At 44.6% G+C, this 25,255-nt stretch overlaps 1 protein-coding gene across 1 annotated transcript in view; it reads left to right on the top strand.

The window, feature by feature from the left end:
* Positions 1 to 1,146: 1,146 nt before the first annotated feature.
* Positions 1,147 to 25,255, top strand: part of CRHR2 (corticotropin releasing hormone receptor 2) — a 246,297-nt gene continuing 222,188 nt past the window's right edge. Inside the window, exon 1 of the mRNA XM_073334745.2 lies at positions 1,147 to 1,251. Coding sequence (XP_073190846.1) covers positions 1,147 to 1,251 — 105 coding nt within the window. The remainder of the gene's footprint in view (positions 1,252 to 25,255) is intronic.

The raw sequence follows: 25,255 nt of genomic DNA, 5'->3' as shown, positions 1-25,255 counted from the left end.
CTCGTGTATGTATTTTGTAGCCTGACCCAAAGTTGAGTATATACAATTGTAATTTGAGGATTAACAGGTTCTTGTTCCAAAATCAGGCCCAGTTAGATTACTGTAAAAGTATCATGTAATTTGGGAAACCCGATGTACTACGTAAAAGAATAAATGGACACAAATCTGACATCAGGAATCATAACATTCAAAAACCAGTAGGAGAACACTTCAACCTCCCTGGGCACTCAGTAACAGACTTAAAGGTGGCAATTTTGCAACAGAAAAGCTTCAAAAAAAGATTCCAAGGAGAAACTGCTGAGCTTGAATTAATATGCAAACTAGATACCATTAACTTGGGTTTGAACAGAGACTGGGAGTGGCTGGGTCATTACACATATTGAATCTATTTCCCTAAGTTAAGTATCCTCACACCTTTTTGTCAACTGTCTAAATGGGCCATCTTGGTTATCACTACAAAAGTTTTTTTCTCCTGCTGATAATAGCTCACCTTAACTAATTAGCCTCTTACAGTTGGTATGGCAACTTCCACCTTCTCTGTATGTATGTATGTATCTACCTGTTCCATTCTGTGCATCCGATGAAGTGAGCTGTAGCTCAGGAAAGCTTATGCTCAAATAAACTGGTTAGTCTCTGAGGTGCCACAAGTCCTCCTGTTCCTAAGCAATGACTATCATACAGGGAAGCTGGCTGCATTTCTCTGTCTGCCTGTGGCTCCCGGGAGCCCTCCTCATGACACCCATTGTGCACAGGACTAAAGGACTCACCCAGCGGGCCCTGGGGAGCCAGTCCTCCCACTGGGCCCTGCAGCTCCTGTCTCCTGCCCCAGGTGTCCCAAGACCCCCCCCCCCCTCTGCCCCCCCCAGCGGCCACCCGGCTGCCCTTGGACAGGGCTGGCTCCCGGAGCGCCGGTTTTCCTGGGCAGGGAGGGGGCGCTGCGCCGGCTGGGGGGCCAGGTCCCAGAATAACCCCCTCCCCGTGGGGGATCCCCCCGGGCCGAGGGTGCCCCCGGCGGCCCCGCGGGGAGGGGCTGCCCCGGCCCCGGCGCGGCGGCGGCAGGAGGCGGGGAGCTGGTTCCCCCCCGCGGCAGCCGCCGCTCGCTCCCGGCCAGGGCAGCAGCAGGGCTCTGGGGCTGGCTCCGGGGAGATGCGGCTGCCCTGGGAGCGCCCCGGGACCCCCGGCCCCGTGCGGGGCCCGGCGCCGCAGCTCAGCGTCCCCGCAGCCGCGGCCACCGCGCTCCTGCTCCTCCCGGTGAGTGTCCGGGCGGGCTGGGCTGGGGGGTCCGGGCGGGGGGACGGGACAGGAGCCGCTTCCCCGGGAGGGACACGCGCCTGGCCCCGCTCCGGAGCCGCCACGCGTGGGGCTGGGACCGCAGCCCCTGAGTCATCCAGCCCGGGCAAAGCGGAGCCCCCGGGGGTGCGATTCGCCCCCTTCTAGCTCCCTAACAGCCCCTCTACACCCCCAGCTCCCGCCCCCCGGCCGGGCAAAGTCACCCTCTGATTCATGGCACAGAACCCACCGGGACCGCAAGTCCCAGACAGAGCCTCCGTACCCCAAATGCCCCCTCCCCCGGGCACAGTCCCCCCCACCCGGGCCATCCCCAGAGCCATGGCACTGCGTGAGCAGGACCCACCGGCACTGCAGTTTGCCCCCTTCCAGCTCTAAATAGCCGGTCTGTCCCACACACAATTTCCCCCGTGCAAAGCCACCCTCAGATCATCCAGCAGAGCCCTGGCACTAAGCCAGCAGGACCCGCTGGGATCACAATTCACCTGCTGTCTCCCAAGTAGACCCTCCTCTGCCTCAGTTAATCTCCCCTCCAGGAAAATCACCCACAGATCACCCCACAAACCCTGAACAGTGAGTGATCAGACCCCCCCCCCAATTGCAGTTCAGCCCCCAAACACCTCCCCAGAGCCGCAATTTTATCTCAAAAAGAAAAGGCGTACATGTGGCACCTTAGAGCTTTCGTGAGCTCATGCTCAAATAAATTGGTTAGTCTGTAAGGTGCCACAAGTACTCCTTTTCTTTTTGCGAATACAGACTAACACGGCTGTTACTCTGAATTTTATCTCAGGCACTTTCCCCTCAATTCCCCCCACTGACCAAGGAGCTCAGGATTTGACCCTCCATCCTCCTCCAGGATGTAGACAGTCCTGTAGTAACTTTCTCTAGTAACCATCCTGAAATAAGTGATCAGAAAAGCTCCCTCCTCAAATAATCCTGCCATCATTTTTTGGTATAGTCACAGTGCCCTACCAAGCTTATTTCACTGCAGTATCTTTAATAGGCTAACGCAGTGATAGCTGGTCTAGATAACTGAAATTCAGTCTCTGCTTCCCTAATTCCTGGTTGTGGAGTGCCAGGTTACTTTCTCACAGTAGGAATCAGAAATAGCATTTGGGCTAATTCAGTAAATCCTTCTAAATGTTTGCTCAGAGTTTTCCCCTGGGCAATATTTACACAGATTTTTTCCCCCTTAATAACAAGCATCCCATATTGCAAATGCTTTGCTGGACGGATGAGGGAACTAGCTCATCCTGGACTTAAACTTTGCCAGCCAGCTTCCTTTTCCACCCTCAAAGTGCATTAAACTGTGACCTGTAACCCGCAGAGCAATTTTTAGAGATTAAACCCCCCCAATGATTCTGCATTGCAGTCCCCATGGTGAGAAAAAAACAGAGATGGTCACTCTATCTCCTACCTCTCTAAGTTCATCTTTAACATTCCTTTAAGATAGGTTTGTTGCCTCTTGCTTTGTCTTCTATTTTTATTTAAATATTCAGCCTCTTCCAGGAAAAAAACCACTATGTATATGTGAAGAAAATTATACAATGGAATCATATGGTTGATGTTTGTAAAGTGCACTGAAAAACATTTATTGATATTGGAAAACAAATAGGGGAAGGTACAAGCATATTATCTAAGTCTCTGCCTCCATGCTCTCCTTTCTGAGTCCAGGAAGCATGGCTTCATGCCAGGCAGAGGAAAAGATGGGCTAGTGAAGGAGAAATAGAGCTCAAGAACAGGTTTGCAGAGTTGGAAAATGAAGAAGGGGCTCAGCAGGTGGTCACTGAAGGTGGAAGGGCAAGGAAGAAGAGAAGAGTGTCTAGTCCTATAGGAAAAGGGGAAGAGTCAATGGAGACTATACCAAATATGAGCCCCAGAAGGATGCAGGATGGGTTGAAGAGGATTACAAGGGAGAATAGGAATGGAAAGAACTTGCAGCCAGAGGGAACAGGGGATAGACTGGAGAATCGCACCGTCACCAGGAAAAGGCAGGTCTACTCCTTACTCCTTACTGAGGGACTCCTTACTGAGAAGAATAGACAGGCCTATAACCGGAGCTGATCCAGAGAATAGAAGGGTGTGCTATCTTCCAGGTGCTAAGATATGGGATGTGGACCTGAGGTTGAAAAGGATCCTAAAGGGAGCGGGAAAGACTCCACTGATGGTCCTTCATGTGGGAACAGATGATACCGGTAGATTCTCTCTGGAACGTATCAAGGGAGACTATGCGACGCTGGGGAAGACGCTTAAGGAAATCGAGGCTCAGGTGATCTTCAGTGGGATTCTGCCTGTTCCTAGAGAAGGGCAACAAAGGTGTGACAAGATTATGACTATCAACAGATGGCTCAGGCAGTGGTGCTAGAAGGAGGGCTTTGGGATGTATGGCCACTGGGAGGCATTCATGAACAGAGGACAGTTCTCTCAGGATGGACTTCCTCTGAGCAGGGAAGGAAATAGACTTCTAGGATGGAGGCTGGCACAACTATTAAGAGAGCTTTAAACTAGGAATTAGGGGGAGATGGTTGGGAGATGTCCAGGTAATCTCCACGCCGGATTTTAGCATTGAGAGGGAAGAAAACAAAGTAAGAAAGGATACAGCCGTGGGTAGGAGAATGGACATAAGGAGGAAGGGCAGTGTGGATACCAGTCCAATAGGTCACACTGGCTGTAGAATGACCGGGCCTAATCGGGTAAAGAACGTGAGCGAGGCCAAACAGCAAAAATGAAGATGTTTGTACACCAATGCGAGGCGCCTAGGTAACAAAATGGAGGAACTAGACTACTGGTGCAGGAAGTGAAACCAGATATTCTAGGGAGAACGGAAACAGGGTGGAATAGTCGTCATGACTGGACTACAGCTATTGAAGGGTCTGTGCTATTTAGGAAAGACAGAAATACAGGTAAAGGTGGTGGAGTAGCATTGTCTATCAATGATGAGGTAGAAAGTAAAGAAATAAGAAGCGATGGAATGGATAAGACAGAGTCCGTCTGGGCAAAAATCACATTGGGGAAGAAAACTACTAGAGCCTGCCCTGGGATAGTGCTTGGGGTGTACTAGAGACCGCCGGGATCCAATCTGGATATGGATGGAGCCCTCTTTATTGTTTTTAATGAAGTAAATACTAATGGAAACTGCGTGATCATGGGAGACTTTAACTTCCCAGATATAGACTGGAGGACAAGTGCTAGTAATAATAATAGGACTCAGATTTTCCTAGATGCGATAGCTGATGGATTCCTTCATCAAGTAGTTGCTGAACCGACAAGAGGGGATGCCATTTTAGATTTGGTTTTGGTGAGTAGTGAGGACCTCATAGAAGAAATGGTTGTAGGGGACAACCTTGGTTCGAGTGATCATGAGCTAATTCAGTTCAAACTGAATGGAAGGATAAACAAAAATAAATCTGTGACTAGGGTTTTTGATTTCAAAAGGGCTGACTTTCAAAAATTAAGGAAATTAGTTTGGGAAGTGGATTGGACTGAAGAATTTATGGATCTAAAGGCAGAGGAGGCCTGGGATTACTTCAAGTCACAGCTGCAGAAGCTATCAGAAGTCTCCATCCCAAGAAAGGGGAAAAAATTCATCTGCAGGAGTTGTAGACCAAGCTGGATGAGCAAGGATCTCAGAGAGGTGATTAAGAAAAAGCGGAACGCATACAGGGAGTGGAAAAAGGGAGGGATCAGCAAGGAAAGCTACCTTATTGAGGTCAGAACATGTAGGGATAAAGTGAGAAAAGCTAAAAGTCAAGTAGAGTTGGATCTTGCAAAGAAAATTAAAACCAATAGTAAAAGGTTCTGTAGCCATATAAAAAAGAAGAAAACAAAGAAAGAAGAAGTGGGACCGCTAAACACTGAGGATGGAGTGGAGGTTAAGGATAATCTAGGCATGGCCCAATATCTAAACAAATACTTTGCCTCAGTCTTTAATAAGGCTAATGAGGATCTTAGGGATAATGGTAGCATGATAAATGGGAATGAGGATATGGAGGTAGATATTACCATATCTGAGGTAGAAACGAAACTCGAACAGTTTAATGGGACTAAATCAGGGGGCCCAGATAATCTTAATCCAAGAATATTAAAGGAATTGGCACATGAAATTGCAAACCCATTAGCAAGAATTTTTAATGAATCTGTAAACTCAGGGGTTGTACCATATGACTGGAGAATTGCTAACATGGTTCCTATTTTTAAGAAAGGAAAAAAAAGTGATCCGGGTAACTACAGGCCTGTTAGTTTGACATCTGTAGTATGCAAGGTCTTGGAAAAAATTCTGAAGGAGAAAGGTCAATGGTAAATGGGACAAAATACAACATGGTTTTACAAAAGGTAGATTGTGCCAAACCAACCTGATCTCCTTCTTTGAGAAAGTAACAGATTTTTTAGACAAAGGAAATGCAGTGGATCTAATTTACCTAGATATCAGTAAGAAGTTTGATACAGTGCCACATGGGAAATTATTAGTTAAATTGGAAAAGATGGGGATCAATATGAAAATTGAAAGGTGGATAAAGAATTGGTTAAAAGGGAGGCTACAGCAGGTCGTACTGAAAGGTGAACTGTCAGACTGGAGGGAGGTTACCGCTGGAGTTCTTCAGGGATCGGTTTTGGGACCAATCTTATTTAATTTTTTTATTACTAACCTCGGCACAAAAAGTGGGAGTGTGCTAATAAAGTTTGCAGATGATACGAATCGAAGCTGGGAGGTATTGCCAATTTAGAGAAGGACCGGGATATCATACAGGAGGATCTGGATGACCTTGTAAACTGGAGTAATAGTAATAGGATGAAATTTAATAGTGAGAAGTGTAAGGTCATGCATTTAGGGATTAATAACAAGAATTTTAGTTATAAGCTGGGGTGATGCATCAGTTAGAAGTAAGGGAGGAGGAGAAGGACCTTGGAGTATTGGTTGACCACAGGATGACTATGAGCCGCCAATGTGATATGGCTGTGAAAAAAGCTAATGCGGTCTTGGGATGCGTCAGGTGAGGTATTTCCAGTAGAGATAAGGAGTTGTTAGTACCGTTATACAAGGCACTGGTGAGACCTCATCTGGAATACTGTGTGCAGTTCTGGTCTCCCAGGTTTAAGAAGGATGAATTCAAACTGGAACAGGTACAGAGAAGAGCTACTAGGATGATCCGAGGAATGGAAAACCTGTTTTAAGAAAGGAGACTCAAGGAGCTTGGCTTGTTTAGCCTAACCAAAAGAAGGTTGAGGGGAGATATGATTGCTCTCTATAAATATATCAGAGGGATAAATACCGGAAAGGGAGAGGAATTATTTAACCTCAGTACCAATGTGGACACAAGAACAACTGGCCATCGGGAAGTTTAGACTTGAAATTAGATGAAGGTTTCTAACCATCAGAGGAGTGACGTTCTGGAATAGCCTTCCAAGGGAAGCAGTGGGGGCAAAAGACCTATCTGGCTTCAAGATTAAACTCGATAAGTTTATGGAGGAGATGGCACGGTGGGATAACATGATTTTGGCAATTAATTGATCTTTAACTATTCATGGTAAATAGGCCCAATGGCCTGTGATGGGATGTTAGATGGGGTGGGATCTGAGTTACTACAGAGAATTCTTTCCTGGGCATCTGGCTGGTGAATCTTGCCCACATGCTCAGGGTTCAGCGGATCACCATATTTGGGGTCGGGAAGGCATTTTCCTCCAGGGCAGATTGGAAGAGGCCCTGAGGGTTTTTTGCCTTCCTCTGTAGCATGGGGCACGGGTCACTTGCTGGAGGATTCTCTGCTCCTTGAAGTCTTTAAACCATGATTTGAGGACTTCAATAGCTCAGACATAGGTGGGAGGTTTATTGCAAGAGTGGGTGGGTGAGATTCTGTGGCCTGCATCGTGCCAGAGGTCAGACTAGATGATCGTAATGGTCCCTTCTGACCTTAATATCTATGAATCTATGAATCTCTCCTGACCTTTGCCTTCCTTTCCATACCCCTTCCCAGACTTCTGTGCTACATTTGCCTCTCATCTCCCACCTCCCAAACTCTAGCCCAGCCAAGTACCTGCAGTGAGGTCAGTTTACAGTTATACACATTTATATTGTAAATGTTGCTTTTTATACACTTAATCATTGTTTCTTTTTTTAATGGTCCCACCAGTCCACCCCCAAAACACTCAAAGGCACTTCTTTTCAGCAAGGCTAACAACACAACAAATCTGAAGTTTCTGGACTAAGCCATTTTAGAGATATGATGAGCCACAAAAAAAAAAAAGTGTTTGTTTGTTCCCCAAAGTAATTGACAGCAAAATTTTCAGAACACCCTATCTTTGGATTTATTTTCTTTTGCCAAACTTTCCATAAGTACGTAAATAAATAATATTAAAATGGATGAGGAGGAGAACACAAAATTTCAGGAAGATCAGTTTCTTTGGTGGGGAAGTTGAGTGCGTGTGTGTGTGTGTGTGTGTGTTTGTGTTTCTTGTGGGGGAAGCAGAGGTTTGGATGTGTAGAAAACTGGGTTTATAATGGAGAGCTAACTTCAGCCTTAACTATGGAATGGCTGCTGCTGCCCCAAAATAATAATTAATACATGGCACTTACAGGTGTTTTAATTTTTTTAATCCCTGGATCTCAAAGTATTTCACAAAAGTGTGACTTGCTATCCCTGTTTTACAGATGGAGAAACTGTAGCACAGAGAGATTATGACCAACCATTTCAAACTTTGGCTCCAATCCAGCAAAGCCCTTAAGCATATACTTAACTTTAAATACTTAAATTGTCCCACTGAAGTTAGAGGACTATTTGCCTTTGGGGAATTAAGTACTTGTGTAATTGTTTGCAAGATCAGGACCTTACACACCTAAATAAAAGTGGCTTGATTTACAGAGAGGACGGAGCAATCAGATTTCCACAAGAGTTGTGTGTTCTTAGCACTTCTAAAATGAGGCCACTTTTGATATAGATTTGGGCACACAACTTAAAAAGGATGGTTTAAATGATTTAGTCAAGGTCACATAGCAAGTCAGTGGTGGAGCTGGGAATGCAACTCTATACTTACATTTTCTAACAAACTCTTATGTATGATGTACTAGAAATTTTATACACATAAAGGCAATGAAAAGAAGAATAAAAAATGGTGACTAAGTCCTTGTGACCTTTCTGATATAAAGCCTTTGCGGAGCACGCAGGGTTTTTGGGAGAGTTTTCATTTTAAAACAACCCAACAAAGCAATTTTTGAATCAGAAGAGAAAACATGATGGTCTGTTAAACTTAAAATTTATATGCCCTCCTGTAACTGAAAAACAGCCATGGCAATTTGAACAATATCTGGTAAGTGATGGTAGTTTACAACCATTCTTTGACTGAGTGCCAAATTTCAGTCTAGGTTTGAATTAATGTAAAATAAGTGTTTTATAATAAGAACTTAACCAGCATTGCTACAATATTTTGGCAGGGTTTTCCTTTGTAGCCATAGCATAGCAATTACAGTGCATTCACAGAAAACAGTTTTAAGTGGGGGGAAATTGTTCGCATAAATCAATCAGTAGTTTTGCTTTGAAATGTTTCAGTGAATGAATGAAATCCATGGGTACACTTAGCCAGGGGGGAAATAACCTTTAGCCTTTGTCCTTGTGAGATGTCTGCCAAAAATTTACTACCACTTGGAGAGAAAAAATAATTGATAAACCCTCTAAATTCTTAGGCTCCAGTCCTGCAAACTGATTCCCATGTGTGAATCTTTATGCCCATGGGGAACCACAGTGATATCAATGGAGCTCTGTTCAGGAGCAGGATTCTGTCTAGATCTCATTGTGGGGTCAAAGCCTGTAGAGACAGATTTGTCCTCACCCCCACACCATACTTACAGCCCCTACTGCTATCAGAGAGTCATTGTGCATGTGTATCTGAGGGAAGAATTTTGCCCCGAAGGTGAATTCTGCATTATTCTAAGGCATTATTAAACTTAATAATCATCCTTTCATGTGTTAATGATTAGTACAGAAGTGTGCTATGAATCTGATTATTTTAGATTTCTGAAAATGATTCACAATAAAAATGATAAGTTAATGGGATACTGTCAACTTTAAAAAAATCACATTTGCCCCCTAGTTTATGAAACCCGAAAGAATTTTAGAAATATCATAATAGATATGACCTTTTCACTCTGTCGGTAAATTGTTCACTTTCTGATTTTTGTTCTGAGCTCCGGTGGTATAAATAGAGTGGTTGGCTTCACTTTGGAATCTGGTCAGTTTCTAGTTAATGTCACTTTGTGTCCCTCTATACTGCAGCTGGGAGTGAGACTTCCAACCTGGGTAGATGGACTTGCACAAGCAGGGCTCAAGTTAGTACACTCAAAACAGCAGTTTGGACACTGTGTCTCAGGCTTCGCGTGGGCTCTCAAGTGGCATGAGAGACCAAGCTCCCTCCCCACTGGTGCTTTTAGCATGCTAGCTCAAGCATCTGTCTCCCTGGGCTGGGAGGCTCACTCTCAGTTGCAATGTAGACTTACCCTTTCAGTTGTCATGATGCTGCCATGTTTGGATTGCAAACACAACAGGGAATTTTTGTTTGGGAAAATAAACTGTCTCCTTCGGAATAAAAATAAAATGACAGCTCTTCCATTGGGTTAAGTATTTTTGCAAAAGCTTATTCTTCCTCTCAGTACCTATAAACTGAATTAAGTGGACCTTGCCCTGTTACACACATCTTTTTCTACCCTCGTTTTCTAATAACCTACACCAGTTTGAGCATACTTGTATTCTGCAGATTGCCCTTTAAAGGCTAACTTGATTCTTGTATCTAAGGAGTTGGAGCTGTCCAACAAAACACAAAAATCCCTAGCACTTCCTGGTTTTATATCTTCAAAGCACTGCATAAACATTAACATCACGTTTTTGCCTTTTTATAATCTAGCCTTGGAAGTTATGCATTTTCATCTAGATATCCTGATCAACCCCCCAATAAAAATATAATTCATGTATTTACTGATAAGTCCTTTGTATCTTGGTAGAGTTGAAAATATCTGTATTATTTAGAATCAGGCTAGATTTGGATAAACAGTTTTTCCAGAAAAGTTTCATAAACTTAGCCTTAGCCGTTGTTACTAAGGAGAAACTATGTATGTATAGGTGAATAAACAGAAGCTGGTCAGTTAGCAGTGTGACTACCATTGAATAAAAGAGTTTCTTTTTCCAGTCATTGGTGGCAAAAATTGCAGGTTAATGTCATCAGATGGTGTCTACATTTATGCAGATTATATTTTCAGTTTCTGAAGCGGGGAGGGGTTGATAGACATTTCTTGCAGTGTTCTTTCTGTTGATTAAAAAAGGGGTGTCTTAGCACATCACGCTTCCTAGCTGGGTAAATTCAGTAGCATTCTGAGGCTGGGGGAATTTGGATCAGACCTTACAAACAGAGGTCCTGTCTGCTTTGTGTGCATGGACAGAATTCATGTTACTTTGGACGTGTGTGATTTGGGGATGCTAGTGGGTTTTCCATTTTGTCCTGAAGGGCTGAGACTCGTGATTGTCCGGATCTGGGAGTGAGTTCCAGATTTGAGAGTCAGTTGCTTAACTGCTCACACAAGGCTCATTCTTGAGGCTGGCAGCCCCCTTGTAGAACTAACTGCATAGAACGCTTGGAATCTGTCAACGTTTTGGAATGATCAAATTAAAACCAATGTTTGGGATACAATTTCTGTGTGTTTGCACCCAACAAAAAGAAAATGCTTTGGGCATTTTTGGGTGCTTAAATGTACTCCTTTGACAGCACTATTTAAATGGTGTAAGAAAACAAAACTAATTAAAACTCTGTAAAGTTCAGAGTAATCCTGACGGAATTACTAACAGCTCTCTTGGTTGAGTTTGCAAGGAAAATAAATAGTGACCAATGTAGACGGAGTTTAAAAGACATTTGTTCTCCCACTGCAATATTAAACTCTTGCCCTGCTACTGCTAGTTTAATATGCCGGGGCTGGAATGCAGCCATCTTCCCCCAGGGGCTGTGTTGTAATTTCTCTTACTATTACATGAGTGCTTGGGGTGGTGGAGGTGTTCTGAGTAGTGTAGTTCTGCATTGTGTTGTGTGGAGGCTGCCTCCTGCTGGGTTGTCTTTTCAGACGGAAAGGCAAGTGGAGTGGCTGAAGAATAGTTGAATTGATAACAGTGATTTTTGCAGAACAACCTGCTTTCCTAATCAGTGTTAAAATGCACGTGGACACCAATTCCGGCACCCTGGACAGGCGGTGGAGATTGATCCCAGGATCGAGAAGCATGAGGTTTGCTGCTTGAATTAACGCATCAGGTTCATCAACCTAGCGGCAGTGGCAGATTTAAAAAGCTTTTCTACAGAGGAGCAAAGACCCACGCTGGTTTAATGTGGGCTACGCAAGCAAATGAACAGTTATACCCGCTGGCCCAGATCCAGTGCTGTGCTTTGCAGAATGGACAGCATGGGTGCAGCTTTTCTGAATTCCAGTCCCTAGAGCAACTTAAAGCAGCCCCAGGCCTCCACCATGTCCCTCTGCTAGAGCTGTGAATGAGGGTGACGCAGGGCCACCCATGCTATGCCACCGAGTGCAGTCCCGAGGGGGCAGTGCTGTCCTTCCTATGGCCTCTTTACACGGTAGCCAGGGACAGGGTCGGGGCCAATATCTTTAACGCATGGGGACATGGTATTTTCTTTTCACATCAGCACCAAGTTACAGTCTCTGCCTTGTTTGAATAAAGCACAGAGTATTATTATGAAGAATTAAAGAAGCGAGCGTTGCTAGTTATTGTTCAGGGTCTGCCCTTCAACCCCTGAACATAACTCAAAAGTAGTGGAAATTGCTCAGGGAAGTTGTGAAGGACCCGCAACCCTTCCAGGTGCTGAACGTGACCCCGCCAGCCCATGGAGTGAAGGACGAGGCTCCTGAAGGATGTGCCAGTGTAACGCTGACAGACCCAGGTCGGCGGGCGCGATTGAACCTGGGACCTCTGGAGCTTAGTGCAGGAGCCTCTGTCACATGAGCTAAGAGCCAACTGGCTGTTAGCTAAAGCTGTAGAGCAGACTCATTTAACTCTCTCTCTCTCTAAGTGGTCTCGGTGCCACTAGATGGGACACAACACGACACCCAGGAGGTGTGTGGGTTACAACAGCACACCATGTTTCCACTAGATTGTTGGCAGGAAAAGATCATAGCTCCTATACCCCCAGCAGGCAGAGTATGATGAGACTTTTGGGGGTGGGGGAGACTTGATCGGATGAGTCCAATATAGGGATCAGTCAGAACAGTTCCCCTTTAGAGGCTCTAATTCAGGAAAGCACTTAAGCACATGCTTAATTTTAAGCATGTTAGGTATTCCATGCCTCTTCAGGGAAGTATTTAAGCAGATGCTTAATGTAAGCTCGTGGTGGTGAGTCCCACAGACTTTAATGGGATCTAAAGAATGTGCTTATAATTCAGCATGTGCTCACTTGCTTTGCTGTATGGTGACCTTACTCAAGATCTTCCCATTCCAGGCAGGTTTATATTCTCTGTTCTGTGTTGCGTGGCTGCACAGAGGCGATGCTGCGTGAGAACTGAAGAACACTGGCTTGACCGTAAGAACGTAACACACCCATTAGCCAGTAGTTTGCCTAAGTTGTATGTAAATGAGAAGGAGAGGCACAATTGAAAACAATAATGCCTATTTCTTATAGAGGGCTTTTCATCAGCAGATCTCAAAGCCCCTGTGAAGCATTATTGTCTCTACTCTAAACATGGGGAACTGAGGCACAGAAAGGCTAAGTGACTTGTCCAAGGTCACACTGGAAGTCCATGGCAGAGCAGGGAATTGAATCAGGTTCTCCTGTGTTCAAAGGCAGTGCCATAACCACTGGGCTATCCTTCCCTTCCTAGGAAGTTGCATGAGTTGATGGAATTTAGATAAGAGATGATGGAGATTTTTTTTTCTTAAGAGAACTACACTGGCATTTCTTCTTCTTTTTTTTCGGAGTATCTTTTGAGGGCTGAGTGGCACAGTGAGCTAATTCACTAGCTTTTCCTCTCTGAGTAGCTGGGTTTGAGTCTTAGGCCACAAATCAAAATGAGTTGTGAGGTTGAGCAGGACATTGGTTTACAGAATCAAACCACTACGTACCGCAAAATGCGGCTATATTAGCAAACTTGGGTTAGTAGGTTCAGAAGGATCAGGGATTCTTGGAACCAGGGCTGAGGTACATCAACATGGCCATGTGAGGAAGACTTCCTATGCTGGGCTACTGGCGTATGGCCTGCACTTTAACGAGCCACTCATTCCCACACAGGTGTTCAGTAAAAGAAAACATAAGTGCCTAACGGAAATAGGGGTGGTATAAACCTCATTAGACTTTTGCAAAAAGGCAGGTGGACCACCGCAGCTCTGCTCTCCTGGGGGAAGAGTAACTGCTCAATCAGCGGGCTTGGCTTTGCTTTTGTCGCACTGCACTCTTTAACTAATTGTGTTTTCAGAGGGAAGGAAGACACTGCTCCACTAACCTGTTCTTCTCTGGACATAAACTAGTCATTTTTATATTTAATTGAGCAGTTGCTCTGAGCAGCTCCTTTAGGATTTTGTTCACCTCTATGTGTTTCAGAAAGCAGGTACTTTTCTTCAAGTGAACACTTGATCTCCTTGTGACGGGAGAGCTTAGCATTAATGAGGTTAAAAGCTGTCTTTGATTTAAGGGACGTTCTTGAATTAATTTCTTATTACTTGGTTTATTAAAAAAAAAAGAGAAAGAGAAAGTCCTTCCTGATTTGAGTCCTGCAGATCAAACCTACAAGATAACACATTGCTTTGTACTAAAGCAAGATTTCAGTGGTGCTTAAATATAAATAAAGGGCTCAAGTTAGAAGCCCCGCCACCTCTGGAAATATTACTACAGCCAATGGGATTTCTACATATGGAATAGTTGCAGCTGGGGGCCTTGAAAATGAAAAGCATCAGCTGACTGATTAAAACATAGGTTGCATGCACTTCGTAGAATCATAGAATATCAGGATTGGAAGGGACCTCAGGAGGTCATCTAGTCCAACCCCTGCTCAAAGCAGGACCAATCCCCAACTAAATCATCCCAGCCAGGGCTTTGTCAAGATGGGCCTTAAAAACCTCTAAGGAAGGAGATTCCATCACCTCCCTAGGTAACGCATTCCAGTGCTTCACCACCCTCCTAGTGAAAAAGTTTTTCCTAATATCCTAAACCATAATAACTTAAACCTCCCCCACTGCAACTTGAGACCATTACTTCTTGTTCTGTCAACTTAAAGTTATTCCAGTTGTTGCCTCTTAATCTGACCAAAGTGTGGAATAGAAAGGGGTAATTTTAAATTGTTGGATGCCAAGTAATTTTATTTTAAAAATTACCAACTATGTTTAGTTTAGAGAAACAAGAAATGGTAGACGTTTATTAGTAACTGTTTCTCTTATTGCCAGTTCAGGGATGTGACTGCCAGTATTTTACATACCTAGGGGACACCACAATTAAAACAAAGCAAAATAATCACAATTTTTAACCATGGCTATTTTATTATTAAAGGTGTGTGGGGGGGAAGCATTAAATCGATACAAATGACAGAACACGAGTGATAAACTAGTTACTTCCATTACAGTCTCATCTGTGTGTCTCTCCGGAGAGTTTTAAGAGACATTACACCTTTGAGAATGAACCACTTCTGGGGGCATTCTTTGTTTGGGAAGTTAAGACCAAAGTATATTATTTCCTAAATTTACTGTGAGCCCAGCTTAGTATCTCATTGATACGTAAACTCTTTATAAGTGGGTAAAATAATTTGTTAAAGGGCAGGTGGGTCTTTTTTGGCATTTAATTGATAACGTAAACAGTTTATACTTGGGCAAAGTAAGCAATCTTAACTAGATCCTATGAAACTGAAGGAAATATTTCAATCAGTTATTTAGAAGATGCTATTTAAGGAGCTGCCTTGAGACAGGCCAATTACAAATATTAAGAATCTTTAATTAAATTCCACTGTTTCTCTCTTTACCAATGTTTAGCTCCTATATCCTCTCCAAGAATACTTGGTCTAACCATTTGTTAATTAATAGGCAGAACTGTAGTGTCTTCAGTTACTATAGTATTTCCATATCCTATTAAAATCTTTACAAGTGTTTTAAGTCTAGTCCCTTGGCAGTGTCTTAGTTAACTTCTCACCAATCCATGCTGAAGTCCTGTTGAAGTTTTCCTAGGGTTGGTTTCTTCTTGAGTCTTTTCTCTGCTTTTCTGAGCTGTCTGCTGTAGCTTGCTTGTAGAGATGGACAGGATAAGTTGATGAGCAACGTGTGTGTTTGAGCATGGTAGCGGGGAGCATGTGAGATGGGTGCTCTCTTCAGAGCTTTTATACCCTTCTTCCTATTTTGATGAAACTATAGGAAAACACATCTCTTTCAGGCTTGTTTAGATTCAAAGCTGGTTGCTGACATTCTTTTTTTGCTTAAGTACCTTAGTGGGTTGTCCTTAGGAGCCTCTTCATCATATGAATAAGTAGTTTGTTAATGCATATGTTCATTAGGGTTGTAATTCTTTCTTTCCAGTTCTATTTCCTATGTCTTTGTGGCAGGAGATTCACAGAAGATCCTTAAGTTTAGAATTTAACTTTCTTTGTATTCAGTCCATTTTCTGTGATATTCCTTCCGTTTTATTAGAGTTTAATAATTCTCAAAACAATCCTTTAAAATTAAATAATTCTTAAAGAAATACTTTAGGTTAAATAGTTATTAAAGAAGTTGTTGAGTCTGTATGACAATTTTTGGAAAGATGATTCTTCTTGTCATCCTGAGTTGGGTGAGGGGGTGGCTTGAGCACTGCCAGTAATTAATTAAGTCTTAATTAATACAAATATATTTAAATGGCTTCTTACATGAGTAATTAGTTTAGAAAGATCATTAGAAAGCATTTTACCATTTCCTTAACAATGATATTAGGAAATTACATTAGATGCTTTGCATTCAGTTAAAATACTTGCAAATATGCCATTCAAAATGATTCGCCATTGAAGAAATGAACAAAGTTGTAAAACATTTCCAATGACACATTTTTTCCTAGAAGCTATTCTGAATGAAAATTTTACAGTAATTATAAAATTCATTTCAGCACGTATATTTCTGCCATTCTTTGTGTGGGTCTACTTCGTTTTTCTTGGGAGGGTGAAAAAGCCCACTTCACACCTAAATTTATTGTTCTGACAACACAACCCTACATTTCTTTTCGCAATCAATCCTTTCCTAAAACATTCATGTTTTTCATGGTTTGTTTTCTTGGTACCAGCTGTACCAAACTGGTATTTTATACAAGAGTTAGCTGTCCTGTTCTAGATAAGAAACTCTTTGCAGTTATAAACATGGGTTTATGGCAAAGAAGGGTGATCACCCTGATATTTGGTTTGTTTTGGGGTGACAGAAAACAGAAACTTCCTGCAATATCTCTAATCAGGCTGAACATTTTATAACATAACTAACTAAAACATACACAGGTATTGGCATATTTCCAAGTATCCTGCCTTTAACATACTTGTAGCTATATCTTAATATTCGATAAAGGTGCAAACAAATTTGTAACAACCTAATATTTAAAAAATAAATTATAATGATTTTATTAATATCATTTTTGCATCATCATTGAGCTCTTTCCACCACAAAGGGTGTTGCTCCATGCATTGCTCTTTACCACCGATGCTGAAAGGAGCTCTGCCACCTGTTTGTCAGAGTCTTGGGGAAGATGGTTAGGGACTCTACAATGAGAGAACAGAGAAGGGCAGGTCGTGGGTGGGCTGCAGGAGTGGATAGCTAAGACGAGGGGAATTTCACATTATTCTCCCTCATATGCACGCACACACTCAGGGGAGATTTTCTTTAACAGGTAAGACAGCCAGATGCTATGTTAGATTACGTGCTATGAATACGATCCTATGGGTGGATCCTAGAGGTAGCCATTGGCTGGCGAACCCCATTCTAATGTATCACGACTGCATGGGAGTTGGGGGAGGAGAGTCCCCAGGAACACATGGCTGGTGTAGAAGTACAGGGCTTTTGTCTGGATGACAGGGCTTTGGCATCTGCAGAGTTTCAGAGCCTGTCCAGTGGCCTGTTCCAACGGGAAGCAGGGAATCCAAATGTAACAATTGGAAAGGGGAAGAGGAATCTTCAGTTTGTGAAAGATAAGAAACGAGCCTTTTCACAATCCATTTCAGATGCACAGAGCTCACCCCTTTGATAAGATTTCTGAACGGAAGCATCTCCAATCCCATTCTCTCTGAGGGGATTCTCTCTGAATTATAACACCAAAGTGTTGCTGTCAGGAAGTAAGTGGATTTGAAAAGCTGAACGAGAGCTTGATAAACAACTTTCAATCTACAGACCTGGTAAAGTGATTGTAACAAAGCCTCTTTTCACTTTCTGAGAGTGAAGGACCTTCTGGAAAGTAGACTCATGGAGACTATGATTATTGCATGTTCTGTGACCTAAAACCATCCAAAAATATTGCTTTGGACAGAGGATTAGTTGATCTTGCTTTGCCAAAATAATAAACCGCAGAGGTCCCAAAGAGCTGTTATGATTAGAGATGGGCAAAAAAAAAATGTGGACAAAACATTTTTCATTGCAAAATGCAGATTTGGTGAAAAACACTGAAACATTTTTCAATTTCAAGTTGAATTCATCAGATTGTTTTGGTTGAGAACACACAACATTCTGAAAGAGTATGAATGTTTTGTTTTGACATTTTTGAAACAAAATGTTTCAACTTTTACAGTGTCTTTTTGTTTAGAACTTTACTTCCATTTCATTTTTTTAAAGGTAATAAAAAGCCTCAAACAAAATGAAATGTCTCAGATTGGGTCAAACAAAATGTTTTGTTAGTGGATAGTTCTCTGAAAATTTCAGCTTAATGCACAGCAGAAGTCCAAAAGGCTAACAGTATTCCTCCTGGGAGAATTCTGCGCCACTGTGCGCATGTAGCAGTCATGCCCCCCTCAGATTTCTTTGCTTCCCAGCAGAAAATGAAGGAGAAGCAAAGGAAAGCCGCAAGAGCGGTCATGTGCCCCTCCCCAGCAGTGCGGGCGCGTCATTTTGGGCACCTAGAGCAGCCAGCAAAGAGGTAAATCACTGTGGGAGGGAGGGAGGGAGAGGGCAGGGCTGAGGACACACTATCAGGTGGCTCCTACGCCGGGATCAGCTGCTAGTCCTGGCTGGGCTGGGGGAGGGGGAAGACGGGACTTCCTCTTCCTCTGCAAGGAGTGTCCAGGGGCGGGGCCAGGGCCAGGTCAGATCCACCCCCAGAAACCTTCCCCAGCTGCAGGAAGCTCTGCCCCCCAGCTTCCTGCACACGTTGCTCCTCAGCCGCGGGGGGACAGGTCACTGTATGGGGAGCTGCTCCCCCATCTGCCCAACCCCCATGCATCCAGAGCCCCCCTTCACTCCCCTGCTGAGCCTCCTGCACTCCAACTCCCACCCCACTGAGCCCCAACCAGCTGCACCCAGACCTCCACCCCACCAAACCCCACTTGCCCTACTGGGATCCGGGAAGGGGGCGGGAAAAGCCCGTCCACTGCTAAAGGATCCCCACCCAGCCTAAGAGGGGGATCCACAGGACCGGGACACCAAATAAATCTGGGGGACAACTAATGAAATAACAGGGACAGGAGTGCGGTCAAAGGGTCAAACGACGGGAACCGGATGGGGACACCGAGCAGAGAACCCTGGACAGTGCCCACTGCTCCTCAAAGGCGTCAAGGGAGCCCAGAGGAACTCTGCCCCGATACGTGAACGGACTAAGGATCGGAAATAGGCCCCACCGTCACAGGAGACTCCATCAGCCAACCTCCTCGCTCTGGTTTTATAGATGGCCATTTTAGCTAGGGCCAGGAGGAGGTTGACCAGGAGATCCCATGACTTTGTGGGGCCACGGATAGGGAGTGCATAAATAAGAAGGTGAGGGGAGAAGTGCAACCAAAAACATAATAAAATATTTGTGAGGAGCCGGAATAGGGGCTGCAGCCTGGCACACTCCAGATATACATGTGCCAGGGTTTCCCTCATGCTGCAAAAGGGGCAGGTGTCTGGGATAGAGGTGAACCACACCAAGAATACGCCCATGCTCATGGCTCCGTGAAGGAGCCACCAACTGATATCCCCTGCGGGCCTCGGGACCAAGGTGGAATATAGGCTGGTCCACCGGGGCTCCTCACCCTCCAAAGGTGGCAGGAGGTCCCGCCATTTTGTATTGGGGCAGGACACCAGGGTGAGGGCGTGTAGGGTGTGGAGCACAACCATGTATAGATGTTTCCTTGGTGCGGTTTGGAAACAGACAGCTGCAGCTCGTGCAGCCAGGTCGCAGTGAAGGGGTGAGGGGGTCGGTTGGGTCCACGGGGTAGGGGCCCAATTAAAAGATCCGGCGGGCCAGGGGTAGAGGGTGGGCGGGGCGTGCCCTCATGCAGGACCCGATCGAGGTAAACCCGAGCAGCAGGCGGCAAAGCGGCCTTCACCTCCTAAAGTACGCGCCGGGGAGTACAAGGTCTGGAGAGCCCCATGCGCTGAGTGAGCATCAGGGGATCCAGCCAGTCTCCCCGGTCGTAGTCCAGGAGGTCTCCGACTCTCCAGTCTTGGTTCTGCCAGGACCAAAGCCCACTTGCCCCAGACCCGGACTCCCACCACTGAGTCCCTTGCACCCAGACCCCCCTGCCAAGCCCAGTGCCCCCACACTCAGGACCCCCCCCCCCCCCCAAGGAGCCCCAACCACCTTCACCTGGACACCCCACAGAGTCCCATTTCCCAAGCACCCAGAACTCCTCAACAAGCCCCTGTGCATCCAGATTCCCCCCACACCCAGACCCCCACTGAGCAGTCCGCCCCCAGATTGCCTCACACAGAACCCTCTCAATCCACAGCTGGATCCCCTCCACATTAAGCTCCTCCACACTTGGATCCTGCCAGGCTGAGTCTGCTTGTTCCACTGCTAGATGGGCAGCCTGGGTTGGGCATTCATGTGAGACTCTGTCCCTCTCACTTACTATCTTGGTGCACCTGGTGTGAAGGGGCAGGGCCCCAGGTGTTTCTGGGGCAGGACTGGCCCTTGCGCTTGTCAGGGTGAGGTGCAATCTTACTGCCGAGTCCACATCCCAGGGGGAGAGGGCCGCAGGGCGATCTGCTCCCCACTGCCATGCTGGAGCCTCCACATTTATTTATTGACAAAATTTGCTGAGTTTTTATTTTTTGGTGTAGAATTTTTAATATTTTGGTGCAGAATTCCCTCAGGAGTACAGTAAGTTAGGAACTATTGGGAAAGGGATAGAAAATAGGACAGAAAATATCATAATGCCACTATATAAATCTGCGGCGTGCCCACAGCTTGGATACTGTGTACTGTTCTAGTTGCCCCATCTGAAAAAAATGATATAGTGGAACTAGGAAGATTCAGAGAAGGGTAACAGAATTGATCAAGGGTATGGAACAGCTTCCATATGAGAAGAGACTAAGAGATTAGGGTTCTTCATCTTAGAAAAGATAAGACTAAGGGGGAATATGATAGAATTCTATAAAATCATGAATGGTGTGGGAAAAGTAAATAGAGACATGTTATCTACCCTTTCCCACAATACAAAAACCAGGTGACACCTGATGAAATTAACATGCAGTAGGTTTAAAACAAACAAAAGGAAGTACCTCCTCATACAATGCACAGTCAACCTGTAGAACTCATTGCCAGAGGATGCTGGGAGAGCCAAAGTATAGATAAGTTCATGGAGGATAGGTCCATCAATGAAAATTAGCCAAGATGGTCAGGGTTGCAACCCCATGCTTGGGGCGACCCTAAACCTCTGACTGCCAAAAGCTGGAAGGGGAAGACAGGGTGACTCTCTTGAACTAACCTGTTCTGTACACTCCCAGTGAAGCTCTGGTACTGGCCAGTGTCAGAGACAGGCTACTGGCCTCGGTGGACCATTGGTCTGACCCACTAGGGCCATTTTTATGTTTGTTCGACCTTAAATTGATCTTTTTTTACAGTTGGTGAAAAAATTGATTTTTTTTTATTCAGGCTGATCCAAAAAATCAGTTATTTGCCCAGTTCTAATCATGATCTATATTTTTTGCATATAGTACAGTATAAATGGCTTATTTGTAACGAATGGAAGGGTACTGCCTGTTGATGCTTTGATCATTGAAGGCTCTAGTCTTGCACTGGGATCTGCGCACAGCTCCTTTGCCTTCAGTGAAACTCCACATGGTGCCAGAGGTCTGCCTGCATAGATCCAGCATCAGGATTGGCACCTAATGTTATACGCTAATATCTGAAGCTTAAGGGGAGCCCTTGTTGGTCCCAGACCAAGGAAGGCACACAGATATTCCTGTGGCAGTACAAGGAGGGAGGAATTCAGAATTGGGGACTTTGTCTTCAGAGAGCAGAATTTCAATAGGCTAAAAAAATTCAAAATGTAAAGGTGGGCAACACCGAGGATCTCACTGGGCTGGATCTGGCCCCATAGGGCCTCCAACTGAGGCTGCACAGCCATGTATCTTGAAACATAAGCAGTCAAATTCGGTGACAGTGCATCAAACATGAATTTGGCTTTGTTACCTGGGGTTTTCCTGAACCCAAAGCTCTTGATAATTTTACTCTCTGCGAGGCAGTGTCAGGAAATAAATCAGTGGGGACACAGCATGTCCATCTGATAAGTTGTTGGTATAAACAGTGCAAATAAGAGTGCTTTCACTTAAAGCTTTTACTTTATTTAGTCTCAAGTACATATACGCATCTGCAACAGGCTAGTAAAGCATCCCAAACCTATATTTACCCCAAAGTCTGGAGTGGTGTTTGAGTGGTTCAGCAACAGGCTTCTGGTAGCCAGCCTTCCATCTGCTGCTGGGGATCTTAAGATGTGTCCATGAAGTCTATCTAACTCAGACTTTCCCCCTTTTTTATGCACGTTAGCGTGACATAGTTCTTAATCCAAAAAAAGAACCCCAACCCCCCTCCCCACAAAAAATCTTAAGCAAGAGTTAAACAGGAAGTTTCCAGCCGTTAGTTGAACAGATATGTTTTTGCAGAGTCCTCAGTCTCGTGGGCCCTGACAAACACAGACCAGAAGTCAAATATAAACAGACTTCCTGTTTTTCAAAGCTGCATATTTCAGTAGTTTAAAAGAAGCAAGACAGGACGGCTTATGGTCACCCCCTTCTCCTCCTGGCCTGCCTAGTTATGCTAAGGTTGCTGCTAAGGCCTTATAGCGTAGCTGCTTTTGGCAATAAGCGTAACAGTCAATATTCCAGTTACTGGCAATGGCTGAGGTTTTTTGCTGGGCTGTCAAAATCTCCCCCTACAGCTTATTAAACTAGACCTTCCAATCAATACCTATAGCATTCAAATATTCTCTGTGGAGCAATTATAGCTGTAGGACCAAGTCAATTGAAGTTCCACTCTTTCAAAAATAACTGAACTCGATCTGTACTCCCAGGAAGAGTCTGCACACTGGAAACTAACACTCTTCTTGGACTTGCTGCATAAATGTTCTGTCTTGTAGGATAGAAAATACTGTATCTGCCCAAGCACCCAGGGAAGGGTGGTTTTTCAAAATACAAAGAAAATAGGTCTGAGTCTAAGAGCCTTTCAGTGTGTGGATTTTTTGTTCATTTTGTCATATTTGGAGGAAGGAGGAGCCTGTTTCTGAAAACTCAGGAGCAGCTAAAATTTGGGTGAGGAATGGAATACACTGATAGTTGTAAAGAAATTGGCTTGTGATTGAAGATACATGTTCTGTCTACTCCCCTGTCTCCCTCACCTACCCCATAGGGATTCATCATTGGCAACATTCTGCCATTCCAGATATACAGCAGTGAACTTAGTTGTAATTATTCAGATGAGCTTCTTACATTAGGTGTAAGCTACTAATAGGTAAATGCAGGCGCAGGTGCTGGGAGAAGAAGGTGAGTGGAGAGGAGGTTTGTTCTGCTGAGAATTGGAGTGGTGTGACAGGCTGTACCAGGTATTTGTTGCCCCTAACCCAGTGGCTCTGCTGCTGTGGTGCACGTGCCCCATGAAGTTGTCCTTTTGGAAGAGAAGACCAGTGAGTTCAGACCTCCAAGGGTTGCCTAAAGAGGCTTTCCAGGATCAGTTGCTGGTGGAACCAGCAAGATTTGGTCCTCCAACAGCTAGAGGGGCTGGGAGAAGGAGGAGACCAGTCAGGACCCAGCAGGCCAGATAGAAAAGGGCTGGCTGCTGCTTTTTCAGAGGCCAGTTCTGGGAGAGGCTGTGACAAGGAAGGAAGGATCTCCCTGTCTCAAACCTAAGAAATTAAGCTAATCAGAGGCTTCATTCTTACAGTATTTCTCTGGCTCAGTGGAGGACTGTTATCATCTTTAATACCCAGGTGGCCATTTAAAGTGTTAATTCACTTTCTGTAAAATAAAGATGAGTCCGCTCCATGGACACCTGGCTCAGCATGAGCCTGTGACAGATGGGTTTTAATAAAAAAGAAGAGAAACTTTTCCAGATAACAGGGTTTTTTTTCCCCCCAGTGGTGCTATCCAGAATGTCAAGGTATGCTTTCAGATCAGCAGCCTAAACTAACTGTGTCTAAATCAGTTTAAGAGTTACATGTCATCTCTGATCTGCACAGATAAGCTAGCGCTGAGAAGCGCTGCAGCTGAGGGCATGCAGCACCATGCCGGATTGGACACTTGCAGGGGTCCAGAGGCTCTAGCAGATTTCATTGCAGCATTAGGTTGATTATGGCCTTGAACCTGTAAGCTTATGCACATCCTTAAAGTGACTCTTTTCAGTCAAGAGGAACAGTCATGTCAGTAAAGTGAGGGTCATGCATGAATAAGGGTCTGTCTACACTCTGGGAACTAGGCTTGCAGAGTTCCTGCACTGCAGGGGTGCTGCCACAAGACCTTCGTGCGGACGCAGCCTACGTGGACGGAAGGGATGTTCCCATCGCTGCAGGAAACTCCATCTCAGCTTAGTGGTGTCCCTACTGGGGGTTATGTCGGCACTGCTGTGGTCGTAAGGAGTGAGGATTTTTCAGACCGCTGACCTACTTAGCTACCTTGACCAAATTTTTAAATACAAAGCAGGCCTGAGACTTTGCAGGATTGGGGCCTTAGTGTGCAGTGTCAGAGCAGCAGGGTTTGCCTTGACAAGTGCCTTTTAACGTCACAAAACACATCACTGCCCCCCAGAGTAGTTCTCACCACCGCCAGCCGTGTCTGATTGTGATCTGGCTGTTAGTTTCAGTACAGATGTCAGTGAGTGGCACATAATCTGAATAGAAACAAGGCTTTTTGTGGATTCACAGACTAGTAGTAATAGCTAGAGATATGGCAATGCAGGGATTGGGATGGTGAATTTGAGGGCTGTAGGAACTACATCACCATTTATAGACCAACAGGGCGGGATAGGTAAGGGAGTCCAATATATTACTCAGGGTGCAAGTCTGGAGATGCCAGGCACATGTCAAGCCCTTGTGCCTGTGAGAGCCCCAGTGATTGCGTGGGAACAAGATTCCATCCATACAGGTCTGGTGGCAGGGTCAGGACCTAAAACTTTAAATCTCTGTTTTACAGATTCGTAGGAAATAGATTTTATTTAGTAATTAACAGCATGGGTCAGAAAATACTGGACTTCTTGTCAAGCATAGATTTCCTCACAAGTGTCCGTTGTGACTATGAGAATCATGAAGACAGGAATTTCCAATTATCTTTGGAGTGGATTGCCAAGAAGATAGGCAAGAGTCTTCAGCAATGTTTTTGTGGAGAAAGGAATTTCAGTATTTGCTTTCTCTCTTAAAATGGGACTAGAACAGATTAATATTTTAATCATTGAAAACATTTAATATTTGGCTGTTCATACAATCATTCCCACCCCTCTGTATCTTTAAAATACTACACAGATGAAGACTTTTCTCCTCTGAAGTTATGAGTTATTTTACCAGCTTTCCCATCTGTACTTTTCTGTGTGTTCCTTTGCAAACTTTATACTT

Source organism: Lepidochelys kempii, chromosome 2 (genome assembly GCF_965140285.1).
Source record: "Lepidochelys kempii isolate rLepKem1 chromosome 2, rLepKem1.hap1, whole genome shotgun sequence".
Lineage (NCBI taxonomy): Eukaryota > Metazoa > Chordata > Testudines > Cheloniidae > Lepidochelys > Lepidochelys kempii.
Note: the sequence above shows the minus strand (reverse complement) of the source record. Positions and strands in the feature narration are given on the sequence as shown.